The sequence below is a fragment of the Schistocerca nitens genome, chromosome 2 (genome assembly GCF_023898315.1).
Source record: "Schistocerca nitens isolate TAMUIC-IGC-003100 chromosome 2, iqSchNite1.1, whole genome shotgun sequence".
NCBI lineage: Eukaryota > Metazoa > Arthropoda > Insecta > Orthoptera > Acrididae > Schistocerca > Schistocerca nitens.
In genome coordinates this window covers 182,694,484-182,717,694 of record NC_064615.1, presented here as the reverse complement: position 1 = coordinate 182,717,694, position 23,211 = coordinate 182,694,484, and the positions used below count along the sequence as shown (strand labels likewise).

General features: G+C 37.4%; 1 protein-coding gene across 2 annotated transcripts in view; it reads left to right on the top strand.

Annotated features, from left to right (window-relative positions):
* The window catches only part of LOC126235864 (tetratricopeptide repeat protein 39C-like), an 84,823-nt gene that overhangs the window by 25,942 nt on the left and 35,670 nt on the right, over window positions 1-23,211 (top strand). For both annotated transcript variants that reach the window (XM_049944765.1, XM_049944764.1), the window contains 4 exons: window positions 3,088-3,292; window positions 3,547-3,733; window positions 3,960-4,163; window positions 4,740-4,908. In XM_049944765.1, coding sequence (XP_049800722.1) covers window positions 3,088-3,292; window positions 3,547-3,733; window positions 3,960-4,163; window positions 4,740-4,908 — 765 coding nt within the window. The remainder of the gene's footprint in view (window positions 1-3,087; window positions 3,293-3,546; window positions 3,734-3,959; window positions 4,164-4,739; window positions 4,909-23,211) is intronic.

Here is a 23,211-nt window from a genome sequence, read left to right as displayed (position 1 = left end):
CTAATAGCTGTCTTGGTGCAAGATCAATTATCACCATATTTTCTGTATTACTTTCTGATGGGAGATATTAAAAATATCTCAAATTGATTAGTTTTAACTGCACTTGATGATGTGTCCTAAAAGTAAATTGAAAGTAGGCCTGTGGTAGACATTGTTTTATTTCCAGCAGTATGGAAGGGAAAAATCAACCATAAAATTATGGTGTACTACTGCTCTCGCCTTATAATTTTAATCTTCAGTTACATTTAAAATAATTGTTGAAATGGTGGCATGAGTTTTGAATCTCAAGCAGTTCATTTGCAGTGATGAATAGTTATTTTTTGTATTGAAATCAATTATTATTATTTCTTTACTTTCTCAGACGTTAAGTCTGGTTAAGAATGGAAAGTGACGCGGACCTTGATCAAGCGTCACTTCCTATTAACTGTACAGTATGTGTTATATTGCATTTAGGAACTTTCGGGTAATTGAACATGTATCAATAATTACGGATTTTTGTATTGCATTGATGTACTGGTGGATATTGTGTGGTATGACTCCTGTAGTTGATAGTATAATTGGTATGATGTCAACTTTATCCTGATGCCACATGTCTTTGACTTCCTCAGCCAGTTGGATGTATTTTTCAATTTTTTTCTCCTGTTTTCTTTTGTATATTTGTTGTATTGGGTATGGATATTTCGATTAGTTGTGTTAATTTCTTCTTTTTATTGGTGAGTATGATGTCAGGTTTGTTATGTGGCGTTGTTTTATCTGTTATAATGGTTCTGTTCCAGTATAATTTGTATTCATCATTCTCCAGTACATTTTGTGGTGCATACTTGTATGTAGGAACTTGTTGTTTTAAAAGTTTATGTTGTAAGGCAAGCTGTTGATGTATTATTTTTGCGACATTGTCATGTCTTCTGGGGTATTCTGTATTTGCTAGTATTGTACATCCGCTTGTGATGTGATCTACTGTTTCTATTTGTTGTTTACAAAGTCTGCATTTATCTGTTGTGGTATTGGGATCTTTAATAATATGCTTGCTGTAATAGCTGGTGTTTATTGTTTGATCCTGTATTGCAATCATGAATCCTTCTGTCTCACTGTATATATTGCCTTTTCTTAGCCATGTGTTGGATGCGTCTTGATCGATGTGTGGCTGTGTTAGATGATACGGGTGCTTGCCATGAAGTGTTTTCTTTTTCCAATTTACTTTCTTCGTATCTGTTGATGTTATGTGATCTAAAGGGTTGTAGAAGTGGTTATGAAATTGCAGTGGTGTAGCCGATGTATTTTGCTAGTTTCTGCTCGTTCTAGAAAGAATTTTCTTAAATTGTCTACCTGTCCATAATGTAGGTTTTTTATGTCGATAAATCCCCTTCCTCCTTCCTTTCTGCTTAATGTGAATCTTTCTGTTGCTGAATGTATGTGATGTATTCTATATTTGTGGCATTGTGATCGTGTAAGTGTATTGAGTGCTTCTGGGTCTGTGTTACTCCATTTCACTACTCCAAATGAGTAGGTCAATATTGGTATGGCATAAGTATTTATAGCTTTTGTCTTGTTTCTTGCTGTCAATTCTGTTTTCAGTATTTTTGTTAGTCTTTGTCTATATTTTTCTTTTAGTTCTTGTTTAGTATTTGTATTATCTATTCCTATTTTTTGTCTGTATCCTAGATATTTATAGGCATCCGTTTTTTCCATCGCTTCTATGCAGTCGCTGTGGTTATCCAATATGTAATCTTCTTGTTTAGTGTGTTTTCCCTTGACTATGCTATTTTTCTTACATTTGTCTGTTCCAAAAGCCATATTTATATCATTGCTGAATACTTCTGTTATCTTTAGTAATTGGTTGAGTTGTTGATTTGTTGCTGCCAGTAGTTTTAGATCATCCATGTATAGCAAATGTGTGATTTTGTGTGGGTATGTTCCAGTAATATTGTATCCATAATTTGTATTATTTAGCATGTTGGATAGTGGGTTCAGAGCAAGGCAGAACCAGAAAGGACTTAATGAGTCTCCTTGGTATATTCCACGCTTAATCTGTATTGGCTGTGATGTGATATTATTTGAATTTGTTTGGATATTAAGTGTGGTTTTCCAATTTTTCAGTACTATGTTTAGGAACTGTATCAATTTAGGATCTACTTTGTATATTTCCAATATTTGTAGTAACCATGAGTGGGGTACACTATCAAAAGCTTTTTGGTAATCAATGTATGCGTAGTGTAGTGACCTTTGTTTAGTTTTAGCTTGATATGTCACCTCTGCATCTATTATCAGTTGCTCTTTACATCCTCGTGCTCCTTTGCAACAGCCTTTTTGTTCTTCATTTATAATTTTGTTCTGTGTTGTATGTGTCATTAATTTCTGTTTAATGACTGAAGTTAATATTTTGTATATTGTTGGTAGGCATGTTATGGGGCGATATTTAGCTGGGTTTGCTGTGTCTGCTTGATCTTTAGGTTTCAGATAAGTTATTCCATGTGTAAGTGTATCAGGGAATGTGTATGGGTCTGCAATGTAACTGTTAAATAATTTAGTTAGATGTGAATGTGTTGAGGTGAACTTCTTTAACCAGAAATTTGCTATTTTATCATTTCCAGGGGCTTTCCAGTTGTGAGTAGAATTAATTGCTTGGGTGACTTCATGTTGCAAAATTATCACTTCAGGCATTTGTGGTATCATTTTGTATGTGTCTGTTTCTGCTTGTATCCACCGTGCATGCCTGTTATGTTGTACCGGGTTTGACCATATGTTGCTCCAGAAGTGTTCCATGTCAGTTATGTTTGGTGGATTGTTTATTTTAATGTGTGTGTTATCTATTGTCTGGTAAAATTTCTTTTGATTTGTGTTGAATGTTTGGTTTTGTTTCCTTCTATTTTCACTTTTTTTGTATCTTCTGAGTCGTTTGGCTAATGCTTGTAATTTCTGCTTCTTTTCGTCTAATTGCTCTGTCGCTTCTTGTTGTGAGATTTTACCTAACCTTTTTTGTTTTTTTTCCGAGATTTCATTTCTTATAATTCTTCTTCTTCTTCTTCTTCTTATTATTATTATTATTATTATTATTATTATTATTAATGTTAAATTTTTGCATTGCAGGAAAATACAGCTGACAAGCTGGAAGAACAAATTATTCTCGCAGACTCTCAAGTGTGTGTGGCTTTACTGACATTCTTACAGCAAGATATTACAGGTTATGTGAAAGGAGGTTGGGTATTGCGCAAAGCCTGGAAGGTATATCAGCATACATACAGTCAAATTTTGCAACTGTATCGAAGAACATTTGGTAATGATGATGTACCAGGTAAGAAATTTTTTACAAACTTTTTGTTCTGTTAATGTGTAGAATTGTTTTGTGCTTGGTAGATATCAGTGTGTACCAATTCACAACTACTGTAGGTGTAACAAGTTTAAGGTTAAAGCAAAGAGCAGATTGCATGTTTTTTTAGATATAAAGATGAAATAGTTATTAACATCAAAACTTTTATTCGTTTACCTGCTTTAGTATGGAAACACACACAAACATTTCGCTTAGCTTAGTGTTCAATATTATTATAGGTTCGCAGTTTCCTTCGTGGAAAGTTATTACACGTGGATGCAGCAATCCAAACTTGCAAAGTCCCGGGTCAGAATGGTCCGTGCCATCATACAGCAGCTCATCCTGTTCACCAAATGGTCGAAATGGCTTTAGAAATTCATTTCTTGCTCTTTCTTCAGTTGCATCACATGCTAATTGTAAACCTACGTAAGTTGTTACATTTATGATAAATTTAGAAAAAAATGTATTTTTTAATTAGTATTGTAAATGAGACTGATTTTACTGTAAGCAATTTGTTGTATTACTAAATTTGAGGTAGTATGAGAAGACATAATTAAATGCAGAAATGGAATAAAATCCGTGTATTGTTTATGCCATGACAAGCTGTGTAGCAGGATTGTAACATATTTTAACATAAATGTTTTTGTTCCAGAAATATTGTTCCTCCAGATGTAGTATCTCGTTTGATGTCTGCAGTAAGCTTTGGCTATGGAATATTTCAGTTATGTATTTCATTGCTCCCTCCTTCATTGTTGAAGCTGATACATTTTTTGGGATTTGAAGGTGATCGTCAAGTGGGCATCTCTGCACTTATGTTTGCTAGACAAGGCCATGACATGAGGGCTCCACTTGCATCGTAAGTCTAAGCACTGTAAAATTTGTACTTGATATTACTTTATTGCGAAGTTGGGTTATTAAATATGTAATGATCTGCATTCAGCTGTGTCTTTATTTGTAACTTCTAACAACTTCTCTAACCCAGAATTGCAAGGGAATTTTGTGACAGATGTGAAGTAGATGTCTGTCTGGACTGAACAGCATAGCTGGTGGAGCCACTGTCATATCTGTTAGTTCGTATCCATGCTGTATTATTTTTTATCTGTCTATTCTTCTTCTCACTTCTACTTGTAATGTGATGGGTTATTCCAGTCTCCATACTTTATGGGAGGGATATTAATTAATAATACTGGAGACAGGTCAACAATCTAGAGTTATTCACTGAGAGAGTGCTGTGAACAAATACGCTCATGAATGTGCTGATATATGCTACTCTAAGAATCAGTGTTATCATTTTCTGAATCATACATAAATTTTTCCTTTTTATTAAAATGTCTGTTTCCTATGTAGTATGATGCTCCATAAACATGCATGACTACAGATGCTCCATAAACATGGGTGACTACATACATTAACTTTACCTGCTATGTTACAGACTTGCTCTTCTCTGGTATCACACAATAGTCCGTCCGTTTTTCGCACTTGATGGCTCAAATGTACAAGCTGGTGTAGAAGCTGCTCAGTGTTTAATCATGGAGTCACAGGATGACTACGGAGAATCTGCTTTATTTCTTTTTTTCAAAGGGAGAGTAGAGAGGCTAAAGGTAAAATTAACTATCTTCTCCACAGTATTGAATTGTTTCAGCGCTTGTTGTTACATTTTGTATTTCTTTATTAATTTTTTTAGTTATGATGTTTGCATATGTCTTATTCAGTGTTAAAGTCCTATTTATGTGCACAGCCTCTGATTGGCACTTCATTTACTTTTGCAAATGCTCTGATTAAGTCTGAGAAGCAGGCTGATACTCTTTCACAGTGTAATTGTATTCTAACTGAGGGATAGTGGAACCACCTTTGTAGTGTATCTTACACTGTCAATATTTTTCATTGTGTCCTTCATACCTACAGATGAAGAATGTCACAGGTGAAAAATGTATGAATGGCATATAATACGGAAAAAAAATTGCAACACGAAGAAAGAGTTCTGTGGCACAAGCGAAAGTTGGTAGGTGTGTTTCTACATCTGAAAGATGATGTCTGGTTAAATTTCACACAGGTCGCATAAGAGTGGTGTTAGTACACTGTAATGGTCATGAACATTAGTTACCTTTGAGACTGGACACAGTGAATTGAAATTAGTCAAGAATGCCTTTAAGGTGACAAAGACGCCATTATCAGCACCTCACTGAGTTTGAATGAAGTCGTGTGAATAGGCTACAAAAAGCTGGATGTTCCTTCGGTGATACTGCAGAAAGACTTGGCAGGAATGTAGCCACTGTACATAATTGGTGGCAGTGATGGTCATGAGAATGTATGGTCACAAGATGACTGGGCTCTGGATGGCCATGTGGCATTACCGAGAGGGAAGACCATCGTGTTTGACTCACAGCTATGGTGCATTGTACTGCATCTGCAGCAGCAATTAGAGCAGCAGTTTCCACCACAGTGACACAACAATCTGTTACAAATCAGTTACTTCAAGGAGAGCTCCAAGCCAGACTCTGTAGGGTGCATTGCAATGATGCCAAACGACTGCCATTTGCAACTTCAATGCCAGCTGCAGTGGTCGAGCAGTTCTAGGCGCTTCAGTCTGGAACCGTGCGACCGCTATGGTGCAGGTCCGAATCCTGCCTTGGCACGGGTGTGTGTGATGTCCTTAGGTTAGTTAGGTTTAAGTAGTTCTAAGTTCTAGGGGACTGATGACCTCAGAATGAAAGTTGTTTCCGCCTCGGTGCCAGCGATGGCAGTTAGGGGGAGGCCAGTTGAGGACCTGCAACCAGCCTTTCTGTGTGCTAGACACACTGGACCTACATCTGGAGTTATGGTCTGGGATGCAATTTTGTATGATGAGGAGTGCTCTCATCGTTATCCCATGCACCTTGACTGCAAATCTATATGTCAGTCTGGTGATTCGACCTGTTACGCCTGCCATTCATGAACAGCATTCGAGGGGCTGTTTCCTAATAGGGCAACACTCGTCCACATCCACTGTTGTAAACCATGTGCTCTATAGAGTGTTGACATGTTGCCTTGGCCTGCTTGATCACCAGCTCTGTCTGCAATTGACCACATGCGAGGACGTCATAAGGCGATAACTCCAGTGTCCACAACCAGCATTAACTGTCCCCGTATTGATCGATCAAGTGCAACAGGCATGGAACTCTGCCCCACAAAGTGACATCTGGCACCTGTACAATGAGAGGCAAAAAGATTGCTCAGCCCGAATAATTTAGACTCTAAGAACAGAGCACTGTGCATGCCCAAGTTCAGAAGAGCCACTTTTCATGGCTCTTGGGATCTGTGGAGCTTTTGCTTAGTGTTACATCATCAGATTAAAGCAATATAATAGTCTAAATACAGTATGTGTCAAGGTTCATTGCAATTTAATTCATCACATCATTTCTTTTGAAAATCATTATTTGAGCATGTAGAAACGGTAGAAATATAAGAACTCAACATTGGTAGAATTACTACAACGATGAGTGTTTGACATCTGTTTCAATGGCTGAGTAGATAGGCTGATGGTTTACAAATGTAAAGGAGTTTTGCAGTTTTCTAGGTTCCACATTCTTTCAAAAGATTAAATTTTATAGTTGTCTAATCTTTAAACAAACAGACAAATAGTCATAGTAAAAATGTTGAAAATGGGTGTATTTATTTTTAAATGCTTAGACTGCCAACTGGTGTGTCTATAGTTTTCAGCTAAGAGCAACATATCAGCTGTTTGGCATATGTTATAGGTCTGCTTCAAAATTGCTGATGTGTGTTCATGAGTGAATAATTGCTCTCTTTGAAAATGACATCAGAAAATGGTGTTAGTGCATCTGAGGCAGGATATTGTTACGGTGTTGACTGTCAATTCTATGCCTCGAAGGACTCCAAGCTATTCTTGCTGATGGCATGTGGGCAAAATACTGAAGCTATATGTAGCCTACTCTTCATTTTAGTTTATTTCATTTTTCTGTGAAAGGCATACATAATTATTAGGCCAACAATATTAATTTCGAAACACAAATCTACTTGCTACTATATTATTTGTACATTTTATGGGATGTCAAACGAATATCTTCCTCCAAAGAAGATTATTTTTATAGTTATGGGAGGTCAAATAAATATTACCTTCCAAGGATGATTATTTTTAGACATCAAGTTCATAAACCATAATTAGTTATTTACTGAAGAGAATACTGAAAAAAGTAAAAAAAGAAAATGTAATTTAATAACAAAACAAATAAAGCAATGAAACATTTGGGATGCAATAAAAAGGGCTGTGGTGTGATTCAATCTGACATGTTCTACAGGTACCAGTACAGCTACCAGTACAGGAAGCTGACACACTTAATCATGAAATAACCCTACCATAGTTGAAGAACTAGTATTAAACTGCAAACAACAGATACTGGAAGGCAAATCCACTTGCTTGTGTAAACCGCATTTAAGGACTTAGAAAAATATGCCAGTAAGCTGATACATTGCTCTTAGCTGAAAACTGTACACACACCAGGTGGCAGTCAAAGTAATTAGAGATAAATACATTGATTTTCAATATTTGTACTATGACCACTTATCTGTTTGTTAAAAGAATAGACAATTGACCCCAGTTAGACACGAACGCTCGTCCTTGATGTTCATAACTGTCACACTATCCACTCAGCCATTGAAACAGATGTGAACAAATTGTGATGAATCCTGACATATAATGTATCCTAACTATTATATTGCTTCTATTTGATGATGTAAACACCAAGCTGAAGTCCACAGACAGCTAGAGTTGTGAATACTGACACTTCTGAACTTGGTTATGTGCAATGCTCTGTTCTTAGAGTCTAAATTATTTGGGCTGGGCAGTCTTTTTGCATCTCAGTCTAAAAGCAATGCATGCACATTTGCTTGCTTGCATTCAACCTTCTGGCAGCTACACTGGTTATTAATGTACCAGCATTTCACATATGCAGTGGCTTATCTCATGATTGCATTAACCTGTGATCTTGCATTAGTCACTTAAATATGTTCCCATAATGTCATTGTTCTACATTAATAATATTTTGGTGTTGCGATTTTTGTCTGGCCGTGTATTAATAGGACAAAGATTTTCAGATCTGCATTATTCTTGATATGAAAACAGGAGCACACCAGAAACTTAATAATCATTTACATTGCTACTCCAAGAATATCTGTTACTGTGATGACTGACTCAGCAGCTAACTAGTGCTGTCTTTGGAACAAACTGAAGAAAAACTTGTGTTCTTGATTAATTATTGATAAAAATTGTCATAATGGCAAATTAAATTACATTTCAAGAGAATTTTCACTGTTTTCTTTACCACTGAGCCTTAGAAGGACGTCACTGATTCTTGAATTTTCATGATGGGAAGGTTCAAAAGGAAGTACAGGTCATGCAGACTCCAGGATGAGAGGGACCTACCTGCTTTAGAGGGACCCATCTGCTTTATGCAGAAATGATGTGTTACTTTTAACAGACATGAAGTGGTTGTTAAATATACTGTATAGATTGATGTAAAACAAATAAGATAGCAATGAAATGGGAGAACTTTTTTTTGTGCCAGATAAAGAAATGCAATAGCCAAATAGGAAAAACGATCGTGAACAAAAGAAGGGAGGTCCCGAACAGTGAGGTGAGGTTGGCAAACAGAGAAAGTGTAATGTTCACCTGCTTTATTTCCTCGGTGTTGACATACTGCGTTCCTATACTGGCTGAAAAATGGTGGTGGTGAGAGTTAGGCCAAATTGTTTGTTTAAATGATGAAATTAACAGATATTATGCAAACAATACTTTTGACAAAACTGTTAATTACTTTGGAATTAATTAAGAGCTGGCTTTGCTAACATGTTTTTGAATAGAGCCAAATAGATCCTTTAAGAATGCTATTAGTTGTTCCTCCAAATGTTCATAATTAGTACAGAATTTATATTTGTTTATAAGTCAACAATAAAATTTAAGTTACGAAACAATTACTGATTTCACACTATAATGAAAGATATTAACTATGAATAGTGAAAATAAATTAGAAAATCCATTACTTACATAAAACTAAGCACAGAATTAGATCTAGTGTTATATTCTTTAAAACTGAGGGCCAACCTTTCTCTTTTATGAAAATGCAGATTTATACTCACATATGTTAATGATAAATAGTTAAAATTGAAAAAAAAAAAACGAATTTAAGGAGGCAAATGGCAAAACAAGAGAGGAAGTAAAAATATCCCACCTTGGTTCGTCACATCACCCCCTCATTTGATTGACCAGATATATATTGCAAATAGGTAACTGGTCAGTTCAGTGACTACAAGTGACCCCAGAATGTGGGTTCAAATTCTACACACAAAAGAATATTACATAAGAAATCTTATCAAAACTACAGTACATATATTTTTTCAAATTTATACTCTTATGAACTGGCCATATTAAAATCCCCATACAAAATATTTACACACAGTGTATTGTACAATTGCACAAAATATCTACAATTAGGCATCTTCATCATAATTGATGTCCTTTTTAGGTAAACAGAGCCTACATTTTAAAATACATATCACTTTATAGAAGTCCTGTCTTGCTTAAAAGAATAAATCCTACATGGGTTGCAAAAAGTTAAATTACACTGCACATTGCAGTTCACTTTTTAGACAGAAAATTTCACTTGCTCAATGTTTAGTATTTTTCACAAGCACTTTCACCCTTTTTCAATGAGCTTTTACACATTTTCTCACCAAGTTGTCCATGCCTTCAACAGGTCCAAGTGGCAGTTAGTAAGGAAATGCACTGCTATCAGTTCCCTTGGAGGTGGTTCTCGTGCACCACAGAACATGAAAAAATTAGACAAAATATCGTAGTTTAGTACACTTACTTTTTCTTCTAACTTAAGTCTAAGAAAAAATGTTTCACATTAAAAATGATAGTCATTATTTCATAGCTTACATAGTCCTCATAACATTGCAATAATTAGCACTGAAATTGACTATAGTACAAAAAGTATGGACTAGTAAAAGTTTAAAATCAAGTGCACATTACACTACCAAACGTTACTCTAAGTCATAACTCTCTCCAAAACTGGTTAAACTTGAAAGACTTTTGTTTCTTTCCCATTTACAAAATATCACCTTTGTGTCTAAAATATGTACATTACCTCTAGTAATAACTCAAGATGTGTAGTAGCATAGATTTACTAATCATTACATTATTTTTTAAAAATTAGTCACCATCACATAACTTAATTACTACTCAAATTAAAATTGAGGGGCTGGAAGTTGTACCAAATCATTGCCCCACTTCTCTATTCAACTTTGAGCACTACTTTCATTCAACCAGAAAATTAAATACTCACAAAATGTTACCAAATAGTTGACTTGTCATAATATTCACACCCGTCTAGCACCACAGTTGTCAATTAATCAGCAAAATTATTGTTCATCATCCCAGTATTACAACATCAAGCTCATAATTCCTCGGAACACAAATAGAAATTTACAGGCATCCAATAATGCAGCATTATGTGACTTGTACCTCACTAAAGTATTGCTCTTTCTGTTAAGCTCTCCCAGCTGCAGTGTCATGAATTGCACAACATACACAGTACCAAATTTTGCCTAGTTCAAAATTAGATCAGCAATACAGTTGCACCACATTTGTTTGTATACAGTTATCTTTTTCCTTAATCATGTCTATCAGCTCCATTATTTTACTTACATTTCTTACCTTGTTAGCTAGTGGAGTGCAATCTCAAAAAATATCCCTACTGCAGAGACAGGCTCCCTAACCATTAACACCCTAAACATTATTCATTGTTTTATTATTTCATTATTACTTCATTAATTAATAAACATCTGCTCTGCTTATCCAGTGCAAAATTGATTCTACTGAAAAACATCCACAGTAACAGATCCTTACGCTAAGGCAAATTTAACCCTAATTACCGACCAGACAAAATTTTCACTTAGAAAAACTATTATTTAACTGTATTCCATCAAATTGCTTAATATTCTAGCCTGAAGGGTGATACACATACAAATCTTGCCTATTCTTTCCACACATTACTCCAGGCAACTATGTCTAAAGTTTGAATTCCTTAATGTTAGAAAAGACTGTACCATGACACACTTCTAAAGGTAGATAGTTATCTTCATATACTAACTGCACTGAACAGAAACACTTCTATTAAACCACAATTAATATTAAGACATAATATCGAAGATGGTTTTTACTGCATATTGCCTTTTTCGCTGCACCAAATTCTACTAATTTCACACATGACCTGATTACTTCACATATTAATTATAGTTTTCAGATAATCTCCAACTTCTCCTCCACACATGCTGACACCTTTCATTTCCTGTTTACCTTACCTCATTGTCTGATAGAAATTCTTTAACCATGGTACCACATTACTTTCTTCCGTCCTCTTACTCCCTTACTTATCACTAACATAACATAACATAATATAATATATACGACACTGGAGAAACATTTTCTAACATATCCCTATACTAAAGTATACTACTGTACAAAATCACATGAAAGTAGAAGATAGAATATTTGTGATTCACTTATAAACTACAGATAGGATAGGGTAAGAGTTTGACTGCCTCAGGAAACACGAAAAATGAGACAGACAGCTGGGGTAAGCATTATCACCACATAATGAATCCTACAAAGAATGTTGAACCCCCTACTTGCTATGTAAACATGAAATTAGTCCCAAATATTATCTCAATGCTGAGATTTTGAATCACCAAGAAATCACACTCCAACAGCTGTCCTGCCAATTTCACAGTTAATAGTACCTCTCATTTCACACTCTGTGATAGCTTACCAGTAGCATCAATATTTTTTATTCCAGTAATGAGCATCACCACTATACCCTCTGTGTTCTTAATAGATTCAAAAAATGCCTATGAAATGCCATTCAAATCACTACCACTTTCCAGTAAACACTTAACATGTATACCTTGTACATTTGCTGTTATTACAGGGTGCCACACTTCCTTTTTACTTACCACATTGCCATTATTATCAATAATAAATTCAAATACCCCATCCTCATCACTACTGGGTTCGTCGTTGGTATCATCATTGCAACTACTGTCAGAATCAGACCCACTGTCACTAACCTTAAGGATTTCACCCACTTCAGTACTGTTTTCGTTCATTTTGCTCACATCACCACACAATGTAGATGATACTTTCATCATTTCATCTACAATAGGACTTTCGTTCTCTTCCTTCAAAGTTACATTCATGTCTGATTTATAACATCGTCCACAGAACCAGTCCCACTTGGTCTTTCTGTTAACTTAAAAACTTTACCTTTATCTTTACAGCTTGGTTATCAGTCACACTGTTTTGTTCGTTAAGGCCACTCATTATGTATCACTTAAAATGGCTTTTGCTGTGAAATTACCTTATTCTTATTCACCCTCCTCCTGCTGCTCTGCTGCTGTATTCATCATCTCAATTTGTTGTCTGCTGCAAGTTGTAATTCTCTCGGCGAGGCGTCTTGCTTATCCAGGTCAGATGTGTCCACCTGCGTGCTGATTGGCTGTCCGTGTACTTCCATAGAACCCACTCGCTAATTGAATGCTGTCCTACTGTGACCACGGAACCCATGTGCTGATTAGCTGTTGCGTTGTCTTTATTAAAACTGTACTGCAAACCACTCGAGTTCACTGTACAAAGTTCATGAGTCCTAGTTTATTGTGCCCAATTACAATAGTCCTCACCTGGGGCACCATATGTGATGTATGCCTGCTTTATTTCCTAGTTGATTGTCCTCGGTGTCGACATACTGCGTTGCTGTAGTGGCTGAAAAATGGGGGTGGAAATTCAACATTGACTAATTTAAATGATGTAGCCAAGAGGTGCACATTTGCGTTTCACAGTTCTTTACTTTCACTGTTCACAACCCCCTCCCCTCCCCCAATATACACATTTAATATGGCCAGTTAACTGCTGTTTAACTTTCGATAAGCCTCATTAATAGGTTGCAGGAAAACATCCACATACTGCTGCAATAGTTTACTGTTGAACATCTGCGAGCAATAAAAACCTAACTCACATTTCACAGTCTTTCAAATAAATTGAATTGGACAGACACTGTCATTGCATTAACACACGGCATACTTAACAGTTAAGTTGATGCATTTTTGTTGTTCTAACCAATATGGGTTCCACGTCTGAAACTCGGCCACGAACTGACTGTCTCAGACCAAAAATCAGGCCCCAATACATCCTCACAATAATAGGCACTGAAACTGTTGTTGTTGTTGTTGTTGTTGTCTTCTTCAGTCCTGAGACTGGTTTGATGCAGCTCTCCATGCTAATCTATCCTGTGCAAGCTCCTTCATCTCCCAGTACCTACTGCAACCTACATCCTTCTGAATCTGCTTAGTGTATTCATCTCTTGGTCTCCCTCTACGATTTTTGCCCTCCACGCTGCCCTCCAATGCTAAATTTGTGTTCCCTTGATGCCTCAGAACATGACCTACTAACTGGTCCCTTCTTTTTGTCAAGTTGTGCCACATACTCCTCTTCTCCCCAATTCTAGTCAATACTTCATCATTAGTTATGTGATCTACCCATCTAATCTTCAACATTCTTCTGTAGCACCACATTTCGAAAGCTTCTATTCTCTTCTTGTCCAAACTATTTATCGTCCATGTTTCACTTCCATACATGGCTACACTCCACAAATACTTTCAGAAACGACTTCCTGACACTTAAATCTATACTCGATGTTAACAAATTTATTTTCTTCAGAAATGCTTTCCTTGCCATTGCCAGTCTACATTTTATATCTTCTCTACTTCAACCATCATCAGTTATCTTGCTCCCCAAATAGTAAAACTCCTTTACTACTTTTAAGTGTCACATTTCCTAATCTAATTCCCTCAGCATCATCACCCGACTTAATTCGACCACATTCCATTATGCTCGTTTTGCTTTTGTTGATGTTCATCTTATATCCTCCTTTCAAGACACTGTTCATTCCGTTCAACTGCTCTTCCAAGTCCTTTGCTGTCTCTGATATAATTACAATGTCATCGGCGAACCTCAAAGTTTTTATTTCTTCTCCAAGGGTTTTAATACCTACTCCGAATTTTTCTTTTGTTTCCTTTACTGCTTGCTCAATATACAGATTGAATAACATCAGGGAGAGGCTACAATGCTGCCTCACTCCCTTCCCAACCACTGCTTCCCTTTCATGCCCCTCGACTCTTATAACTGCCATCTGGTTTCTGTTCCAATTGTAAATAGCCTTTCGCTCCCTGTATTTTACCCCTGCCACCTTCAGAATTTGAAAGAGAGTATTCCAGTCAACATTGTCAAAAGCATTCTCTAAGTCTACAAATGCTAAAAACGTAGGTTTGCCTTTCCTTAATCTTTCTTCTAAGATAAGTCGTAAGGTCAGTATTTCCTCACGTGTTCCAACATTTCTACGGAATCCAAAGTGATCTTCCCCGAGGTCGGCTTCTACCAGTTTTTCCGTTCGTCTGTAAATAATTCGCGTTAGTATTTTTGCAGCTGTGACTTATTTTTTTGCATTTCCTGTTGATCTCATTTTTGAGACGTTTGTATTCCTTTTTCCCTGCTTCATTTACTGCATTTTTATATTTTCTCCTTTCATCAATTAAATTCAATATTTTTTCTGTTACCCAAGGATTTCTAATAGCCCTCGTCTTTTTACCTACTTGATCCTCTGCTGCCTTCACTACTTCATCCCTCAGGGCTACCCATTCGTCTTCTACTGTATTTCTTTCCCCCATTCCTGTCAATTGTTCCCTTATGCTGTCCCTGAAACTCTTTACAACCTCTGGTTTACTCAGTTTATCCAGGTCCCATCTCTTAAATTCCCACCTTTTTGCAATTTCCTCAGTTTTAATCTACAGTTCATAACCAACAGATTGTGGTCAGAGTCCACATCTGCCCCTGAAAATGTCCTACTGTTTAAAACCTGGTTCCTAAATCTCTGTCTTACCATTATATAATCTATCTGATACCTTTTAGTATCTCCCGGATTCTTCCATGTATATGACCTTCTTTTATGATTCTTGAACCAAGAGTTAGCTATGATTAAGTTATGCTCTGTGCAAAATGCTACCAGAGGGCTTCCTCTTTCATTTCTTAGCCCCAATCCATATTCACCTACTATGTTTCCTTCTCTCCCTTTTCCTACTGTCAAATTCCAGTCACCCATGACTATTAAATTTTCGTCTCCCTTCACTACCTGAATCATTTCTTTTATCTCATCATACATTTCTTCATCATCTGCAGAGCTAGTTGGCATATAAACTTGTACTACTGTAGTAGGCATGGGCTTCGTGTCTATCTTGGCCACTATAATACGTTCACTATGCTGTTTGTAGTAGCTTTCCCGCACTCCTATTTTTTTATTCATTATTAAACCTACTCCTGCATTACCCCTATTTGATTGTGTATTTATAACCCTGTATTCACCTGACCAGAAGTCTTGTTCCTCCTGCCACCGAACTTCACTAATTCCCACTATATCTAACTTTAACCTATCCCTATTAAGGGATCTGACATTCCACGCTCCGATCCGTAGAATGCCAGTTTTCTTTCTCCTGATAACAACGTCCTCTTGAGTAGTCCCTGCCCGGAGATCCGAATGGGGGACTATTTTACCTCCGGAATAATTTACCCAAGAGGACGCCATCATCATTTAACCATACAGTAAAACTGCATGCCCTCGGGAAAAATTACAGCTGTAGTTTCCCCTTGCTTTCAGCCGTTTGCAGTACCACAACAGCAAGGCCGTTTTGGTTAGTGTTACAAGGCCAGATCAGTCAATCATCCAGACTGTTGCACCTGCAACTACTGAAAAGGCTGCTGCCCCTCTTCAGGAACCACACGTTTGTCTGGCCTCTCAACAGATACCCCTCCGTTGTGGTTGCACCTACGGTACAGCTATCTGTATTGTTGAGGCACACAAGCCTCCCCACCAACGGCAAGGTCCATGGTTCATGAGGGGAGGGCACTGAAACTACACATTGCAATTAAAACTTAACTTATGTAATTAACTGAATACATTGAAAAACTGTGTCTCTTTAACACTTTCTTCTACTGCAAGAGTTAGGCCGAATTATTTGTTTAAATGAAGAAATTAACAGATATTGTTAAGCAAACAACACTTTTGACAAAACTGTTAATTACTTTGGAATTAATTAAGGGCTTGCTTTGCTAACATGTTTTCAAATAGAGCCAAATAGATCCTTTAAAAACACTATTTGTTGTTCCTCCAAATGTTTATAATTAGTACAGAATTTATATTTGTTTATAAGTCAACAATAGAGTTTAACTTACAAAACAGTTACTGATTTCACCCTATAATGAAAAACATTAACTATGAATAGTGAAAATAAATTAGAAAATCAATTATAACTAAGCACAATATTAGATATGGTCTTATATTCTTTAATACTGAGAGCCAACCTTTCTCTTTTATGAAAATGCGCATTATACTCATGTATGTTAATGGTAATTAGATGAAACTGAAAAAAAAAAAAAAACGAATTTAAGGAGGCAGATGGCAGAACAAGAGGGGAAGTAAAAATATCTCAGTTTGCTTAGTCATAAAGGGAGGTCCCTGAACTGATTGAGAAGCTTGCCAGACACAAAAATGTCATCAAACAACCAAGAAAGTTTGTCAAAGAAAGAAGTTTTCTGAACGTAGAGGATGCCTAATTAAATAATGAGGATGGCTAAGTACAGAGAAAGGTTACTGAATATTAAGCAAATCACTAAACATGTAAAGAAGTTTGTCAAACAATGAAATGAGATGCAGATCCTGCACATAGGTAAATTGTCCTCCGGAAGAACATGAAGAGAATAAATGGTCACTCTGATCCTGTGGTATGAGAGATCAACAAATGGTCTGGCTTTGGATTTAACCTCTATTTTGAGTGACTGATGGAAAAGCCCCAGTTTTGATACAAAAAATTTTTGGAAGAAATAATTAGTTTGTCTGTCAAACTGATTTCACCGCTCCCAGTCTTTAACACCTTATGGCAGTTTTGCAGTTTTCTTTTTAGTGTTGTCAGTTATCACACATTTTATTGCTCCTCTTAATTAATTTTAATTTATTGTTACCCTGTATTTTCTGTGCTAGGCGATTGTCACTGATGTCATGCACATTAATTTTAAATGATGATAACCACAGACTTTTGTGAGGTTTGGAAGGTAGGAGATGAGGGGCTGGTGGAAGTAAAGCTTTGAGGGTAGATTATGAGTCATGCTTGGCTAGCTCACTTGCTAAAGTATTTGCCTGTGAAAGGCAAAGTTCCTGGGTTCGAATCCCAGCGTGGCAAGCAGTTTCGATCTGTTAAGAAGTTTCATATCAGCATGCACTCCACTACAGAGTAAACAGCTCATTCCAGAAATAAGGTACTTTAAAAATTCAAATAATTTTCTCTTCTCGTGTGGAATGCTGCAATTTTGTCCTCATTGTGTGTCTAGTAAACTGCAGAGGTTTTTGGAAGCTCCATTTAATGGCATTCTTAATAAAAGTAGGATACCTCTTTTCCTAAACTGCCCCACAGCTGATGAAGTTGGAGGGGAGGGACTGTAAGTTCTAAATGATGTCCTTCAACTTTGTTCACTAGATGGGCACCCCCCCCCTCCCCCCCCCCCCACCTCTCTCTCTCTCTCTCTCTCTCTCTCTCTCTCTCTCTCTCTCTCTCTCAGATGCTTTCTTGATGAAGAGTTTGTTGTGAGATTCATTTTGGTTTATTCCACAGAGATGAAGGGAACACAGACTGACTTGTGTTCATACCTCTACGTAAGTGACAAATACCCCAACTTCAATGTGATCTATAGAGATGTGTAAGACGAAATATAGAGTTACGTGCATGTGCATACCAACAAATGAGAAAAGTGATGTTTCCAGTCATGTTGGTAGCTATCGTACTTAAGGTGCACCAGATGAAGCCTCCGGCCAACAGATCACGGTTACATAATGGATGTGTATCACAGTGCTTGCGAGTCATGTGACTATCCCACAAGGTAAACATAAAGACCAAAAGGCCGAAGAAGCCTCCACAAGGGTATTACAAGAACACAAAATCTTCAGTAATGATCTGTGCCTTCAGGAAGGCAGTCCACTGTAAACCTGTCAGTGTGATGTGACTGAGCAACATCACACTAAACAAATTAAGAATGACTGAGGTAATCACAGTTACATGTACATGTAGATTTATTCTCTGAAAGTCAATATACAGCATATGTGGTGAATAGAGGGTACCTCAGTGTATACCACTCTTATTCATCCCGTTCCTCATTTGCAGATAAGATCCACTGCCAGCTTGGAACATCATTTGTTGCCAGAAACATGTAGTGGTTTTTACAGTGTACCTGATAACTGTCAACAGATCTCTCCACTTTATAAAACAGGCCTCCCTTGAATGTGTTTTAATGTGTGGTGTCTCAATGAACAGAGTTCAGGACATTGACTGATGTTACTCCTGTCACCTAGCTATCATGACCTTCTCACGGAACTTAGTCATACTGGCTGCTCGATTGTCTTTTTCTGGGCCCCAAGTCATATGGGTATCTCAGAGAATGAACTGGCCGACCATGTGGTGGTTACTCACATCCCCCCAATTCTCTTTGCCAATGCCAGAGGCAGAGTTGCGAGTGCAGATAACACCTCTGCTCACTCAGAGATGCAGTGGCATCTGGTTTGCTACTGCCTCCTGTAATGAACTCCGCACTGTCAAGTAGAATGCTGCTGCGTGATGCTCTTCCTTCTTTTCCTCCGGAAGGAATCTACCGTCCTATGTCATCTTTGCATTGGTGATCCAAGGCTAACACACAGTTTTGTTTTACATAATGAGCCACACCAACATTGTAGTTTTGGGGCCTTGCAGACAACAGCTCGTATCCTAGTGGAAGGTCACGTCCTTCTGGCCCTCCAAACTAAGTAAGGCTTTCCTTTCATGGGTGGTTGAACTGGTTCCCCATTTTCTCTGTGAAAGTGATTTTTATTTTCAGATGTAATATTTTAAGCTACCTCCAGGACAGGTCATGGTGGTTGGGGCATCTTCCACTGCTTGCTGGGTCTGGGGGACCCCCAACCCCAATTCATTGATGGGCACACTCTTTCATCCCTCTCATACTATTTTTTACTGCTTGTAGATTTGGTTTGTCTCCCTTTCTGTCACACCCTATTTTAGAGGTAGCACCTTGTTGAATAGTGGATTGTTCTTTAACACCTTGACTACACTGAATGATGGTTGGGATGCTGTGAATGGGATGATTCCTGTTATATGCAGAGTCTCATGGATGTCTACATGCTTCCTAATGTATTTCTTTCTTCTTGTTTTTATTATTGGTGGTCCAACTGATATCCATCACATTTTTAGCCTTCTCACTTTCACTGTTCTGAATACGTCGATTAGAAGACATTCTTGCTCTGTAACAGCCTTTGCACTTCATCAGAATCAGGGAGGAGAGGCCTTTTCTCACCATTGGATGAGCCTCGGGAGACCTCGTCTGCTCGTCCAGCCCGTACACTTACCAGGGTGTATACGTGGACAAGGAAAAAAATTCTCGGATTTTTCCCGGTTAAAAATACAGTTTCTCCCGGGTGACGGTATATTTTCCCTTATCAATTATTTGAATGGTTATGGTTTTATACACGATCGTACAATTTCCCAGGGAAAAAGACACGTTTTGGAAATATATTTGATGTGCAGCAACATGTATGCTGCATACTTTCGTATTACGAAAGCATACATTGGAATTCCACCAAACACCGCATGTTACTTTCCGAATCATTGAAATCGAGATTTTGATGCGCTTTTGTAAGAAGTTCGTAGCTCATGTCACGTGATCTCACCAGCTGATGACAGCAGATATTCAGAGCATAGGACATGTGATGCAGTCAGCCAACAGCAACATCACTGTTACGTGACACGAACACACAAACAGGGAAAGTTAATAGTTTAAATTAATATACATAGTGTTGTTACAAGAAAGCAAAGCTTTCATATATAATGTTGGTCTCAAGCTGCAAGAGAAGCTAAGCTTTCGCATATACGTTGATCTTTTTTGCGCGTGTTACATTTTAAGATATATCACACAAACGTGCCTGTAAAATTTTTAATAATGACATAAATGTCTGATCTTCAGGGTTCGAAATTCTTCTAAATGGCTCGTCATCAAAGAGTTGATTTTTAAATGAGAGTAAAACACTCTGTGATTTAATAAATTCATGGTACATTCTTGCACATAGCTCAACTTACGTAAAAGGATATTTACTTTGAAAGTAACGCTTTTCAAACCAACATTCGCAATATTTTCCTGCGACCTGTTGGAAATAGGTTCATTTCAGGAGTTGTCAGAGAGCGCAGAGGTTTTCGGGATGTAAATTTTCTTGGAGCACCAGTACTGTATTATATCATGTATGGTTCTTTATTATGGGATAATGGCATACGTGCTAGAAAATGAAAACGTGAACTTGAAATGCAGCGAACAGTTGAAACTAGCCAGTACTGTGGAATTAAACATTTCATTTCAAATACATTGACTGCCTCTGCGGAAAAGGTTAACAAAAGTCAAATTTCTTTAGCAAACAGACAAAAATAACTTCATTGTTCCGCAGGGCGATTAATGCTTGACTGTCAGAAAGGTGGAATTAAATAAAATCTGAAACTAATGACATATTTCAGCCTTCCGTAATTATGTGAATGTGTTTTAATTCACTTTATAGCTCCCGACCACAGATGTCTGTTTTGTTTTCATTTGATGTGAGAGTAAACGAAGGGGAAACAGCAAAATCACTAAACGTAAACACGGGTCACGTGGAGACAACCCACTATAGGTCAGATTACTCTGCGGATCAGCCTCGGATCTACGACATTTGTGAACCGGGTCAATACTAAAAAAATTGAATTTTCAAAATATGTTCATCTTGTAGCGCACATCTTTCTGAAAAGTCTGAAACATAAAACATATGTATTTGAGGAAATGTAAGACATATTATTTGGTCTTAAGTATGCCAAAGTGCAGTGCCATGCCTCTTCATAAAGAATTTTTCTACCGCACGTCCAAACTATATTGAGGAGAGTGGAAATTGAAATGTCCTGTGGTGCCTCTCCTGCTCCCAGTCGGCTGGTTTGACAGCCTGCTCCTCTTTTAAAAAAATCTCGCAATTAATAACGGATGGGTTAATACAAATAATACCCAAGACTGGTGTGGTTTCTCGATCTGATTACGTCTATTTTGTCACTGTCTGCTTGATAAAACAAAATAGGCCTCTATAATATGGTAGCAATTTTGTAACACACCAAATAAACGAGACTTTTGGCACAAATGGCCATTTTTATAACACGACAGAATATAATCCAATAAGTACCAATATCAAATGCCTATTAGGCTTGCTACAAGCAAAAAGCTTTATGTTAGGAAATAGTTTCACATTTCATTCATATGCACAAGCTTCTCAAGCATAAGATCGAAACGTAGTATTACGAAATTTTTATATAAATTTGGAATCGTCTTATTCTTCCATAATTTGTGTGATGTCCCCGTTTCTTCTCCTTCCTCGTCCTAACAAACAATCTTGTCATCACCAATTCTGTAGCTATTGCTGCCACTGTCAAAATTTGTTCGCCAATTAACTTCACTAACCCTTCCAGAATCACAGGTTTAGTTATCCCGTGATTATTTTCCGCTTAGGCGTTATTACGTGTTCGAACAACACGTTTTCCGTGTTATTTCCAGAATAGAACTTAACGCGGCTGCTAGCCGGGGACTGTACTACTGGTCCTTATTAGTGTAGCGATCTGGCCAAAAATTTTCTGTACAAATTTCGTTTTCTTGGATACACCGAGAAGATAATACATAATCTTTCTCACCTGTTACTCCTGTCAGTCGTTTATTTCCATTCTGGTAGACCGAATCTATGGATTTCGCTAGTAATTATAACAATGCTGATCATTCACAAACCCAACCAACCACATAATCAGACAGCGATTGGCATCCATCTGTTCGGCTTTACTCCTTCAGCTCGTATAGCCCCGTCCCCTGTTGTCTGCGGAACGTTTATTTCTAGATGTGACGAGGATTCTCCTGACTGAGACATCACGTACACTATGCATGCATTCAAAAGTCAACTTATGATTCATTCAGAAATCAACTTAAAATGTGTTCGAAAATGTTCAAAAACCAACAGGGAAGCGTTTCAAAATCATATGAATAATCGATAGGCAAACGTGCGCTGGATGCTAGGTGCTTTGTGAAACAAGTTTTTTTTCCTCAAGAATATGAATTTGGCGCCCCCTTTTCCCGGTAGCATCTAACTGCAACTGCTTGCACAGCCCACAGCCACATTCCTGTTGCCAGAAGCGGGAGGATCTACTACTCAAACGTGACTCAACTGCGCACGCGCATGAGCCCGCGCATAACTGCTAAAACAAATCGAATGTAAACAGTTGCGACTTCACGCTCATTGGAGGCAATTTGTTGTTATGAAGCACTGCATAGTCTTCCTAAAGCCTTTGACACATTTTCAATTGGCAGACAGCTTGCATGAGCACTGTGTGTCGTTGCTGCATATGGTGCATTTCCTTTGCAATTTAAGTTATTTTCCTTTTTCCTCTCGTTTATGTTTTATTGTTGAAGTATTATTCTGCAGTAGCGGATAAGTAATATCCTTTGTTAGAGTATCAGTTCTTACCAGTCAAAATTACAAAAATTTAACTGATAACTAAAACAATGAAAAATTCCCGGATTTCTAAAAATATCCCGGGTTCTTCCCGGTTTTCTCCGGGATGAAAAAATTCCCGGGTTTTTCCCGGATCTCCCGGTTGTCCCGGTCGTATACACCCTGACTTATCCATAAATTCCTTTTTAGCTACGGCATTAGCATTGT